The sequence below is a fragment of the Rhinatrema bivittatum genome, chromosome 2 (genome assembly GCF_901001135.1).
Source record: "Rhinatrema bivittatum chromosome 2, aRhiBiv1.1, whole genome shotgun sequence".
NCBI lineage: Eukaryota > Metazoa > Chordata > Amphibia > Gymnophiona > Rhinatrematidae > Rhinatrema > Rhinatrema bivittatum.
In genome coordinates this window covers 279753490-279767637 of record NC_042616.1, presented here as the reverse complement: position 1 = coordinate 279767637, position 14148 = coordinate 279753490, and the positions used below count along the sequence as shown (strand labels likewise).

The 14148-nt window shown below is 44.5% G+C and overlaps 1 protein-coding gene across 4 annotated transcripts in view; it reads left to right on the top strand.

Annotated features, from left to right (window-relative positions):
- Positions 1 to 14148, top strand: part of LANCL2 (LanC like 2) — a 179615-nt gene that overhangs the window by 157815 nt on the left and 7652 nt on the right. For all 4 annotated transcript variants that reach the window (XM_029589566.1, XM_029589565.1, XM_029589568.1 and 1 more), the window contains exon 7: positions 5478 to 5654. In XM_029589566.1, the coding sequence (XP_029445426.1) occupies positions 5478 to 5654 (177 nt within the window). The remainder of the gene's footprint in view (positions 1 to 5477; positions 5655 to 14148) is intronic.

The window sequence follows — 14148 nt, the reverse complement described above, 5'->3', positions numbered from 1 at the left end:
TAATCTGTGAATACACAGTTTAATTCCAGGTAGATGGGTGCAAATCCTGCCAGATATCTAGAAGTTGCCACTTCTCAATGAGTTGATTCAAATGCAGCCTATGGTTTTGGAAGTCTCACTCAGCCTGAAATAGCTATCCAGAGGTGAACGAGTCAAATTAAAATCTCCTCCTATTACCAAACTGCCCTCCACTTGCATCAGGAGCTGGTGATCTATAAGGTTGACGAAGTCACTCTGATTGATATTAGGTACATAAACATTCAATATCGTGTAATGCTCATGATTCGAGGAAACCTGTACAATAATGTATCTACCATCAGTATCCTTCAGCACATTTCCTACCTGAACCATCACATTTTTTGAGATGAGGATGCCCATTCCCCCATATTTATTTCATGTAGTGCTAGAAGCCAAGAATCTATATGGAAAATAAGACTCATCTTTTTTGCGTACGTGAGATTTCTGAATGAAAACCACAGAAGCCTTTAAGGAAGACATTTCCATCAGAAATTGTCTCTTGCAAGGGGAATTGAGACCTTTTAGTGTTGTTAAAAACAAACCTAAGCTTCTCCATCACTTATCTCATTAAAAATAAAAAGAATAATGTATAGAAAACCCAGTATCTTATCCTTATTTCCAACAATATAGATTGTAACAACATGCTCCCCCCGGAGAGGACTTCCCTTTATCATTCCAGAGCAACTCCCCCTCTCCAGTCCCCACAGCTTCCTCTCTGCCCTGTACATAGCAGACATCCTCCAATAAAGGGAATGAACATTCCAGCAGTCTCCCCCCTCCAACCACCCCCATCGCTGTGTCTGAATATATAACGAAACATCTGACAAGAACATGAACAGCAGCATAAAACATAGAAATGCAGCGTAACCCACTTTCCTAGCAGAGAAGACATTACATAGGCCAGCTGGGCCAGACATCAAACATCAGAAAGACTTCCCTATCCAAGCCTAAGACACCCACTTAGAGAAAGCTAAAGGGCCGGCTTGAGCCAAACTATAGAATCAGTCAGGCTGGTGCAGAATGTTGAGAATGATCATCATCAGAGTTGTGCTGCAGTCTACGACCTCCTTTCTCTATTCTTTGCCATTTAGGCCTCTTTGGTGGATCCCCTTGCGTTTGCTTTTGCTGAGACAAAGATGGAACCTATGTGCCCACCGCTTGCAAGATGGCCATTGCTTCAGACTCAGTTCTGATCTTAGATGCAACGCCACTTTTATAGTAAACGGGAATCTCCACTGGTAATGAATGTTTTCACTGCGCAGCAAGAAAGTCACTGATCTCAGCTCTATCCCTCTTTTCAGCAATAAATCATTATAAATTGCAATGGTATTGCCATCCCAACTAAAGAATTCCATCTTTCTCACCAAATGAAAAATTTTCTCCTTAAGGAGATAATTGTGAAAGCACACAAAAATGTCCTTTGGAGCATTATGGGGAGCTCCACCCAGCTCTTTGAGCTCTGCTCAGGATTATTTCAGGCATCCCATTAGTACCTCTGATTTTGTTGTTAACCTTCAAAATAGCCTGGCAGATCTTCTGGTCCTCCTCCGAGGCATTATCATGCTCTTCCGTCTCAGGAACGCCTCTGAATCTCAGGTTGGAGTGCCTCAATCTATTTTCAAAATCCTCCACCTTATTAGCGGTTTCCTCATTAGACTGTTGCAGCTCTGAGACTGATTTTTTTTCAATTACATCAGTTATGAGGCCTGCTCCTCAATTCCCGCTTTCACATCTTCCACCCATCCGTTGAAATCCATGACTTCTGACTTCAGTTCGCTCATAGTCTCATGCAGTTCATCTTTAATAGATTTAATATCCTACAGAATATCTCAGAACTATTTGCAAAAGTAAGCCTTCATCAGCATTTCTCCTGCGCCAGCCTCTGGTATCTCTTCTGCAACAATATTGTTAGCGTGTCGCTCATTTCCCTCCAGCAAATCTGCCTCTTGACTGAGGGCCTTGAACCAGGACTCATTTGTATCATAAGAAAACTGCTGTAAATCGATAGATTTTTTGCGCATGGCCATCCTAGCTGCTTTCACGAGCACACAGAGCAAAAAGTGTCTCGATTGCCAGTTGCTGCTTGCCAGAAATAGCTTTTAAAACCTAAGCATCCATATTGCCAAGTGATGTCACTTCCTCATGTAAATTTGGCACCTTACTTGTGTATATTTACTCTTGTTCAATATCTGGAGTAAGTAATATCTTAAAAGTGAAAGAATGACTGGGTGAGGAGTCCTGGATGAAATAGGGGACTTCAGGCTGAAGAGCCCGGATGGTTTTCGCAAGCTGCAGATGGACTGGGCAAAGTGGTAGACTAATTTGTAAAACTAGTTAGTTCATTGATACACGCATGTTAGAAAATCCCTCCATCTACGCATGTAAAAGTTGACTGTGTCTAAATAACATATGTAAAATCTACTTGCCTATGCCTTTAAAATTTGAAGTAAAAATATGTGATTTCCTAGCGTGTAGCAGATGGACTCAAAACAAGTGGGTATAGTGTTCTCGTGCTAGCAGTTGGAGACTGATCTGACGTCAGCACGGGTACATATACCCCCGCAGGATGTGCAGCAATTCAGTAATTTCCGTCTCCAAAGCAGTTTGGAGCTACCTCACGCTCGCTGAGCGTGTTTCCAAATCCTCCAGGGGATCGATGCCCTGGTACAGCCATGTCCTCGGGATCCTGCTATATGCCTTTCCTCCATGGCCCCTGCTGGGCGCCATCGTACACAAGATTCAGCGGCACAGAGGCCTAGTTCTTCCTGTGGCCCCGGACTGGCCAAGAAGACCCTGGTACGCAGACATGAGAAGATTACTGGCAGGGACTCCATTTCCCCTGCCTTCACACAGGGACCTGCTGCGGCAGGGTCCCATCCTCCACGAGGATCCAGCTCAATTCTCTCTTACGGTCTGGCCATTGAGAGGGCTAGACTGAAGAAAAGAGGATACTCTGGGCCGGTAATCGATACACTCCTCCGAGCACGCAAGTTCTCCACATCACTAACATATATAAGGATCTGGAGAGTATTTGAAGCCTGGTGTGAAACTCACAGCACCAATCAACATGCCGCTAAGATCCCTATCATTTTGGATTTCCTACAAGATGGACTTCAGAAGGGTCTGTCCCTCAATTCCATCAAGGTTCAAGTGGCAGCGCTTTCCTGCTACGGTCCCCGGAGTGACAGCAACAGTATCGCCACATACCCAGACGTTTCACGTTTCCTGAAAGGAGTCAAACACATTCGCCCGCCACTGAAGTGGCCAGTACCCCTGTGGAACCTCAACCTAGTTTTGGAATTTCTAGCGGGACCCGCCTTCCGACCACTTCGAGGCCTGTCCCTCCGTTTGTTAACCTTGAAGATGGTGTTCCTGCTGGCTGTCTGCTCAGCATGCGCATCTCAGAGCTACAAGCACTGTCCTGCCGTGATCCATTTCTCAGAATCACTCCAGAGGCTATCCATCTTCGCACGGTTCCTTCCTTTTTACCCAAAGTAGTCTCACAATTTCACCTCAACCAAACCATATCCTTGCCAACCACGGAAGGTTTGAAGAAGTTGGAAGAAGGTCGAATACTACGCCATCTCGACATCGGCAGACTGCTGTCCAGATTCCTGGAAATGTCAGAAGCAGTACGAAAGACGGACCACCTGTTTGTCCTTCACAGCGGGAAGAAGCAAGGGGAAGCGGCCTCACGGGCAACCATCGCCCGCTGGATCAAAGAAGTTATCAAGGCAGCCTAAGTAGAAGCAGGGAAACCACCGCCTCTACGGGTCAAGGCTCATTCTACCAGAGCACAGGCAGCCTCTTGGGCAGAAACTAGGATGCTGTCGCCTGCAGAGATATGTAAAGCGGTGACGTGGTCCTCCCTCCATACCTTCTCCAGATTCTACCGTCTGGACGTCCAGGCCAGGGAGGACACAGCATTTGCGAGGGCAATCCTGAACGGACCTCGGGCAGCCTCCCGCCCAGTCCGGGAGTAGCTTTTGTACATCCCACTTGTTTTGAGTCCATCTGCTACACGCTAGGAAATGTAGAGATTACTTACCTGATAATCTCCTTTTCCTTAGTTATGCAGATGGACTCAGCATCCTGCCCGGCTGCCGGTATACATGGGGATTCACCGACTCACGGTAAGCCATGTTTTTTCTTATAATAGGGCATCCATCCTGCCGGGTGTCGACGCCTTCCGGTTGAGAACACTGGCGGTCTCCAGCTACTATCAATCGGTCAGGGTAATCCTGTTCATTTAATCGATCGGTCAGTCACGCATATATCCATAAAGCTTTTGCAAGGAAGATTACTGAATTGCTGCACTTCCTGCGGGGGTATAGGTACCCGTGCTGACGTCAGATCCGTCTCCAACTGCTAGCACGAGCACACTATACCCACTTGTTTTGAGTCCATCTGCAAACACTAAGGAAAAGGAGATTATCAGGTAAGTAATCTCTACAATATATCATTTGCTGACATTTATCTGGCTAAATTCTGATTTATCCAGCTAAGTACTGCCTTTGCTACTACTTAGACAAATTCAAATTTATATGGATAAGTAGTGGCATTTATTTGGCTAAGTAGCAGCAGGTGTTGCTTAGCCGGATAAGTCTGAAAAGTGCTACTTGTCAAAGTGGAATTTTTTGGATTTATCTGGTTATGTAAGATAACTTGATAAGTTTTTTAAAATGCTACTTATCTGGCTAATTCAGTTAGCTGGATAAGTCTGAAAAGCGCTACTTAACTGGCTATTTGATTTAGCTAGAAACTGCTGCTTAGATGGACAAGTAGTGCTTTTCAGACTTATCCAGCTAAGTAGCAGCTTTCCCACTACTTAGCTGGATAAATCAGAACTTATCCTGATAAGAGAGCTACTTATCCGGATAGGTCTGAACTTGTGCAGCTCACAGTTTTTACACGTGTGAGCCTTTTTGCGTGCCTATGTATTCATATTTTATAATCCATATTTATCGTTTGTACGCAGGTTATAAAATACTATAGTAACTTTGCGTGCACCTATATACATACTTGTATGGGCGTGTGTGAGCAGCTTGAAAGTTATCCTCTAAGACTTTAAATACAGGGCAAAATGTCTTCTATATAGCACCATATGCAGGTATGTTATATTTTAATGCAACAGTGCTACATATCCAAAATATTAAAATAGCATGGCAATTATTATGTACTAAGACCCTGGTACCAGGAGATAATCTTAATACATTTTTATCATGTGAAATTTATCAAGCATGATTACCCACAACACCTTTTACTGAAAGGGTACAGTGTTTCGTTTCAGGCTCTGAAATCTTGTAAGAGAGGGTTTAGTGGGTGAAAATATCCTTAGTCTTTCTCAGCATTCCTTCTTCTGCCATCTTTGCTAAGATCATGCATAGCTGAGTAAAAAGGGTGGTCGAGGGGAACTGAAAGCTGTCTGAATGCTTATGGTTTGCTTTCTTGTACAATAGATCTTTAAGGAGGAGAAATATTTGAAAGATGCCATGGAATGCAGCGATGTAATCTGGCAGAGAGGCTTGCTAAGGAAAGGCTATGGAATCTGCCATGGGACAGCTGGAAATGGATACGCCTTCTTATCGCTTTATCGTCTCACTCAGGACAAAAAGTACCTCTACAGAGCATGCAAGGTAAAAGACGGGCCATGACCCTTCCTTTGCTACATATTCTTCCATTTTTTTGATTATAGTTTGAATAGTTCTTGCAGTTTGGATTGAAAGTGGATTGGATGATAGATGATGACATGAAAGATGTGCATTTTTGTTATGGTCTATTTCATTTTGTTTTAGTGTGCACTATTTCAAAATAGCATACACTAAAATGAAACAAAATTGATGGTGAAAATACTGAAAAATGTCTTTCTGTACATCCTTTTAATTACATAAGATAGCATATGGATAGTAACTTTTAAACTGACACGTGGGCGCACATATGCACGTTCGTCAACCTAGGCCCAAGGATGTGCCCATTTTATAACATGCACGCATTTATGCATATATGTGTGCATGTTATAAAATAGCCTGAACGCGCACATATATGCGTGCAATTTTAAATGGAGGCACGCCTGTGTGCACAAATGCAACTTCTACCGCGTAAATGGAGGGGATTTTAATAGATATGCGTGCCGATGCCAGTACCATTTTTTCCAGTTCGTTCCCAATTCGCCCAGGTAAGGGATAGGACTTCTAGACCCTTCTAGTTTAAAAGTCCCCCTTCTCCCGTTAGCCCTGACCCTTAAAACCCTGCTGATCTGTTTATCTTTATTTTATTACTTAAACATCCTCCATAGCAGAAGTAAAGTTACGCGGCAAGGGATCCCAGCATGTGCCTCTGTTTGTAAATATTTATACGTTAATTTGAAGTTGAAATCCAAGAATGTCCATGCCCTGCCCTCACCCCGCCCCTTTTTTGAAAGCTTTCATTTGTGCGCACAGCAGGAGATACGCGCATACTCGGGCAGCTTTTAAAATCCGCTTGGCACGCGCCGGCCCAGTATATTAACGTATCTCCCAGTTTTGTTGCGCATCAGGCTTTTAAAATTCACCTTAAAAAGTTTTGTGGGGCTTTATGATATGGTTTTTATTGTCTAAATCAGTGGTTCTCAACCTTTTTTCTGTCGGGACACACCTGACAGATGGTTCTCGCATGCGTGATACACTGAACATGTGACCATCACGGGGCTAAATGTAACCATATACTCTGTATCTACAGGATCCACCCCGACCTCCAACAATGGCTACAGAACAGAACTAGGACATTCCCCGTTCAATTTACCATACAAAAGAGAGATTTTTGGTGTCATCTCAGTAACAGCAACATAAACACTCTCTCCTACCAGGTGCAATAGCCCTCCTTATGAAAAATCAGTAATTTACCACCAATGCATGTTCTATTGAGAAACACAACAAATAATATTGATACAAATGCCTACATGCTAGTAAAATACTTCAGCTCGGTGACACACACAGAATGGACCTTCACCAAGTACAGAAAGACCACAAATTACAAATATGGAAACAGAAACTGGAATGGAAACCCAAAAAGCCACTCTGCATTCTGTGCAAAACAAAAACATGGCACCTATCAGACTTCCAGGATCTGAAATAATGTACACAAACTAATATGCACAAAGTTACACCTGCATTATGGAACTCAAACAATAACAACTACCTATGAAAAGGCAGCACTGCAAAAATTATACCAGGCCCTAAAAACAATGCACCTCCTATTAGGAAAACAGAACAAGCCAAGCTGCTATAGATCCCTACCAAGAAACTACAAGCTCGCAGAACACCCTTAGCTGGGTCACACACGCAGAACACAGACAGATCCTCACCAAATACAGAATAAAGTGACCATAAAGCTAATGTTTTTGTTATTGCACTGCATACAGAGTTTGGCTTCTTGCTTTTTCCAGTTGTTTTTGTCTCCACATTTCTATTTATACATTCCTCGAGAAATATAAAATAATTGTAAAACTAGAATATAATAAATGTTTCAAAACAACTGATAAATGGAATAACATCCAAATCATTAAACATTTTCAAAATTATTAAAAATTCTCCAAACACCAATAAAATATTTCTAACAGCAGACATATCACATAATACCCAATAATTAAAATGGCAGTCAATCAAGAAAGATAAACTTAAAAAGCCACCTTTACTTACCCTCTCCAGTAACTCTCCTACTCCTTTCCCTTGTAGGCCAATAACACATACCAGAAGCAGAAAGGGCTGCTGAAGCTCTGTCCTCACGTTCTTCTTCCTTAGGGCCCATGACTAGGCTATTTCACGCGCACACACACACTTTCTCTCTCTCACACACCAGTCACCTCCCTGACCAATCTCTCTTTCTCTCACACACACATAACCTCCTTAACCAGTCTTTGTCTCACACACACACACACACTTCACCTCCCTGACCAATGTCTTTCTCTCCCACACAGATACACACACACACATACACACCAGTCATCTCCCTGACCAATATCTTTCTCTTCCTCAAACACACACACCAGTCACCTCCCTGACTCTTTTTCTCTCTCTCTCTCTCTCTCTCTCTCTCTCACACACACACACACACACCCACACCAGCCTCATCGCTGACCAATGTCTTTCTCTCTCAAACACACACACCAGTCACATCCCTGACTCTTTCTCACACACACACACACACGCACCAGCCTCATCGCTGACCAATGTCTTTCTCTCTCACACACACACACACCAGTCACCTCCCTGAACAATCTCTCTTTCACAGCAGTCATGACCCTGACCAATCTTTCTCTCATACACACCAGTGACTTTAATGAGTAGTATCTTGTTCTCACACGTTTTCTCTCTTACATACACACACATTCTCTCATACACTTACACACATGCTGGCTCACTCTCTCTGTCTCACTCACTCACCCCCACCCACAGCACACATGGCAGCTATAGCACAAGGTAGCCAGTATGCTGCTATTAAAAGCAGAGTCCTGACAGGCTGGAAACTGCAGCAGGAATGACCTCCCCGTCCCGAGGTGATAAAAAGGCAGCACTCAGCTGATTGATTGTGCTGCTATCACGGCACAGAGCAGTCAGCCTAGAATGTAATTGCTTTCTGTTCTCCCCACACCAGCTTTTTTTTTTTTTTTTTTGCAGTTTGATTATTATTTTTATGTTTTCTTGCTGGTGTTGCGCTGGCAAGAGAAGGGGAGGTCAGAGCTGGGGGGGGCAGCGGCACCGTACTCCTGCAAGCCCCTGGCAAAGTGAACAGCCAGCACCGATCTTCAGCTCCGGGTCCAGACAGCTGATGGACGGCTTTCCCCAACAGTCGCGTGGCAGGAAATCCCGGCAGCCACATTCTCAGCTGACGTTCTGGGCCACGATGATCACAGCACAAGCAAACTGCTGAGTGTAGCGGGGCCGGGGAGAGCCCTTGGGGTGCAATTTCTACAGCAGCAGGTTGCATGCATGGCCTTTTCTTCTTCCCGCGTACCCAGTAAACATCACTTCCTCTTCTGGGCCACAGGGGTGGGAAGAAGAAAAGGTCATGTTCCTGTTGCCAGCTTCCACAAACACTGCTGCTGTTCCCCCTTGGGGCTTGAATGTGCTGATAGCCTGGGCAGGAACGGCAGCAGTGTTTGTCTCGCTGAGGTGAAAGGAGGGGGGAAGAGCAGCCAGGTGCACAACACACCGGTTGAGAACTGCTGGTCTAAATTAAAATATTTTTTCATTCTATTTATTTCTGCATATCACTGTTAACATGTTTCAGAAAATATCTTGGTATGGTTTCCTTTTTAAAAAGATGTGTTGGCTGTACCTGAACAAACTGATTTTAGACACAAATGGGTCTCGGCCCAAAAATGTGCTATCTGTGATGTGGAATTGAATCACACTCTTCTAGCCTAATTTTGCTCTGCGTCTATACTACTGCCCATTGGATTATTGAAGGATTCTTAGCTCTGATTAGTTAAATTATGAAAATGTACTCTTGATTATTTTTTTAAATGAAATTTTTGGAGGAAAGAAGTGGGGATATGATAGGTATCTTCAAATATCTAGCAGGTTTCAGTAAAATAAAGCATTTTAAAAAAATGGTATCACCTACAACTTGTTTGACCCTTAATTCTTCATGGAAAAGGAAATTTCAAAGACTTTGAAGCTGATGTACTGAAGGCAGTAGAACTTTGCAAGTTTGCACAGACATTATTTTCAGCGTGTGGAGTTTGCAAAGCTTTTTGGCTTTGCAGATAGTAAAATTTTGGCATCTAGTTTTACGCGTGCAAAATTGTACTTTATGTATATAGTTCATGAGTGCTGTGATGCAAAATTATGCAAATCAGTTATTTATTAAAACTAATTGATCAGAATTTAGCAAGGACAATTTTGCAAAAATAACAATACACCAGTGAGTTAAAATTTTTGTTAGATTTTCTACTGGACTTATTTGGAATGGAGGAGTAGCCTAGTGGTTACAATAGTGGGCTACAAACCAGGGAAACTGGGGTTCAAAACCCACTACTGTTGCTTGTGAACATGGGCAAGTCACTTTATCCTCCATGCCTCAGGTGAAAAACATAGATTGTAAACCCTTTGGGGACAGGGGAATACCTGAATGTAATCCACTTTGAAATGCTGAAAAATGGAATAGAAATCATATATATAGATATATAAATAGATTAAAAAAAAAAAAAGAAAGCATACATGAAATTCCACACAATTTAGTATGTCAGCCTTAAGTTGCTATGCTATGAAGCTGGAAGGAGGAAGTCTTAGAAGAAACAAAAGGATTTTGGATTTTGTTTTAATTTCTTGCCTTTCTAAACCTTTGTTCAAGGGAAATTACAATTCAGATACAGTACAAGAATGGCTTACATCTTAAATTGGTACATGAGACAACAGAAGGCAAAGTGACTTGCTCAAGGTCACAAGAAGCATCAGTGGGTTAAGCTGGAATTCCATGGTTCTCAGCCCACTGTTAGAACCACTAAACTACTCCTTCGCTCCTGCATATTCACTGAGAGGTCCATATTCTTCCTGCTACCTTAGTTGGGATATTTGGTGGCGTGGCTGAATAATACCCCATGGTGTCCCCAGTCAGGGTTTTTGGCATTCTGGAAGTTTCTTTTCGCGATTGGTTCCCCCCGTGGTGGCGGTGACTTGATGCCTGCTGGCCATAGACACCTGCCACCATTGTCCGTTTTTTCCCTTTGATTTTGCCCTGTCATGGCCATGTCTGGTTTTTGCCAATGTTCCCAGTGCCAGAGGACCATGTCGATCACCAATCCTCATGGTGTTTTGTATCCTGTGCCTGGGAGCATCGCCTATGCATCCAGATGACTCTGAAGGGACTTCATCTTTGACTCAACAAATGGATCAGCTCTTCATGTTGAAGTCTGAGCCATCAGCATCGGTCTGCATCAAAGGACCTTGGAGCCACACCAGTGGACACCACACCATTGACATAGGCGGGACCATCTGTTCAGTAAAGGTCGCCGGTGGATAGGGGTGCCAGAGACTGACCGCAGTCAATCTCCTCCAGTTCGAGGACGCAGGGTTCATTGGCCTTGGCACCGGGCAAGGACCGGGCCGAGCATCAAAAGGAAGCCTAAGAAGCATCGGCAATGGTCCCTGTTTTTGCCGCAATGCCTCTGAAGCAAACCCGTGACAAAGAGCACCCATCCTCCTTTGATGCCCAGGGTCCATGACAGTCTCCACTGGTCCTAGTGCCATTCGACGATCCCTCTCACAGGTCCAAGAAAGATATGACCATTCCTCCTTCTTCCCAGTCTGTCTTGGCATCAGCAGCATTCGAGGATGAGCTGGAGTGTCACGTCCAGCTGGCGGTAGAGCGTGCGCTGCAGAGCTTCAGTCCTGTTTCACAGATGGCACCAGAGCCAGTGCCACCCATCTTCGTACCACTTCTGGAAAAGCTCAATGTGCTTATCGGTGTGTTACCGACCCAGCTGGTGCTGTTACTGGGGCGGCACCAAGGCCTCCCCTACCAATATGGTGGTTATCACTGGTTCCTGGAGGAGGAAGCTCCACCGAGGCCAGTGGAGACGCTGAGGCCTGTAGTCCCCTGTCCAGTTCCATTGGTACCTGCACCTTTGGATGTTGGCTGAACACCTAGGGCCCTGTCCCCTGTGGCATACAGTGAGGATGAAAGTCCCTATAACCCCTGGGGGGATTATCAAACTGAGTTCTTTGAGGTCTTGGATGTCTCCTGTCAGATCCTTCTCTTCCAGTTGAGCAAAGGAGTTCTCTGCCTGAGGACCTAACCTCCACACGTTTTGTGAGGGTGATGGTAGAGGCCACCCCATTCCAGCTTTTAACTGAAGAGGATTCCAGGCACAAAATGCTTGTGATCCCTTCAGTTCGTGGAGCCTCCCAAGGAGGAGATTGTGGCAGTCCTGGTATATGAAATTCTTAAGGAGTTGCTGCTGAGGATTTGAGAACACCCCCTCACTGTGCCTCCCATTGTTAAGTAGGTGGATGGGTTTTACCTCTTCCAGAAGGCTGCCGGATTCAATAAGTGTCAGCTGTATCACCAGTCAGTGGTGTTCGAATTTGCTCTCAAGAGGGCCAAGCATTCTTGGACCCATTCCTCGGTGCTCCCAGGAAAGGACCACAGAGCGATGGCTGCTGTCTCATGGGATGGTGCACAGGGCCATGTACCTGGCCGGGACAAAGAATGTGGTGGTGGATAGGCTGAGTTGAGCCTTCAGACCCCATGAGCGGTACCTGGACCAGGGGGTAGCAAATCGGATATTCCGCCTCTGGGGGAGCCCGGATGTAGATCTGTTCACGTACCCCTGCAACAGGAAGGTGCCTCTGTTCTGCTCTCTGTACAGGTCAGACGGCAATCCAGCCTTGGATGCCTTTGACTGTCATTGGGGCAAGGTTTTTCTATATTCATAGCCTCCACTTCCCTTAGTGGCCAAGACTATCTTGAAGATTCGTAAGGGCAGAGGGACTATGATCCTCATAGGCCCTCATTCGTCAAGTCAGGCCTAGTTTCCACGCCTGCAAGAATTGTCCATCCAAAAACCAATCAGTCTGGGGTCTTCCCCCGATCTCATCACACAAGATCAGGGCAGGCTGCGGCATCCCAACTTCCAGGCCCTGTCGCTCACAGCCTGGATGTTGAGAGGTTGATTCTGCAGTTGGTGATCTTTCAGAAGATGTCTTGGGTCCTGGTGTTTTCTAGAAAGCCTTCCACTAGAAGGTCCCTCGGACTGAAGTGGAGGAAGTGTTCCATATGTTGTGAGCAGAAGACCCTAGATCCTTTTGCCTGCTCCACACAAAAAACTGTTGGATTATCTTCTACACCGATCGGAGGCTGGCTTGAAAACCAACTCCGTTAGAGTTCATCTAAGTACAGTTGGTGCATATCACCAAGGTGTACCCATCTCTGTACAGCCTATAGTATGTTTCATGCGGGGCCTGCGACAGTTGAAGCCTCCCCTAAGGCCTTCCGTTGTGTCTTGGAACCTCAACATGGTGGTAGCTCAGCTGAGGAAAGCTTTTGAGCTGCTGCGCACCTGTGACCTGAAGTACCTGACCTTGGAAGGTCATATTTTTGATGGTGGTCACTTCAGCACACAGGGTCAGTGAGCTCCAGGCCTTGGTGACTTATCCACCTTATACTAAATTTTATCACAACAGCGTGGTCTTGCGTACGTACCCTAAGTTCCTGCGTAAGGTGGATTTCCATCTTAACCGGTCAATTGTCCTGCCAATATTCTTTCCCAGGCCCATTTATTTATTTATTTAAAATCTTTTCTATGCCATCGTTAAGTAGTATACCATCACAACGGTTTACAGTGAGGCCCATATATACATCTCTGGAAAATGTATAAGGTAATACTATCTATAGGAAGTGCCATTAAAGTCCGGTAACGTAGTTTCGTAATAAAGATTATTTGCAAAAGGCTAAAAATCTTGTCCTTTTTCTATGTTTCTTAGTTTTAATTGCATATCTAACTTTATCGGAGTGTATGTTTTGTTTTAATAAACACACTTATTGAGCAGAAAAAGTGCTGCGTTTTGATGGTCTGCTGCCAGATTTCATATTCCACTATTCACTGCTCTCTTTGTAAAAAGCTTGCTTGAAAAGCCAGGTTTTTAAACTTTTTGAATAGTTTAAAATCTCTTGTAGTCTAATTTCTAAGGGCATGGTGTTCCACAGTATTGGTCCGGCTAAGGATAGAGCCCGTTCTCTAAATTGGGTCAAGTTGAACGAGCACTGCACAGTTTGGACTGCAAGCAAACCTTATCCTTTTATCTGGAGTGGACAGAAGCACATAGGCCATCCACCCAACTTTGTTTCTTTTGATAAGAATAGATTGGGTGTTGTCGTTGCCAAAAAGACTATATCTAATTGGCTAGCAGATTGCATCTCCTTCTGTTATGCCCAAGTGAGACTGCATCTTGGGGGGGGGGGGGTCATGTCAAGGCTCATTCTCCTTCATGAGAACTATTCACAAGTGAGCATCAGTGGCTCACTTGTGAATAGTTCTCATGAAGAAGATTTGAAAGGCTGCAATGTGGAATTCTCTACACATTCACATCATTACAGTCAGATTTGGATACGGATGTGACAGTAGGTTCGGCCAGTCTGTCGTCCGGAACC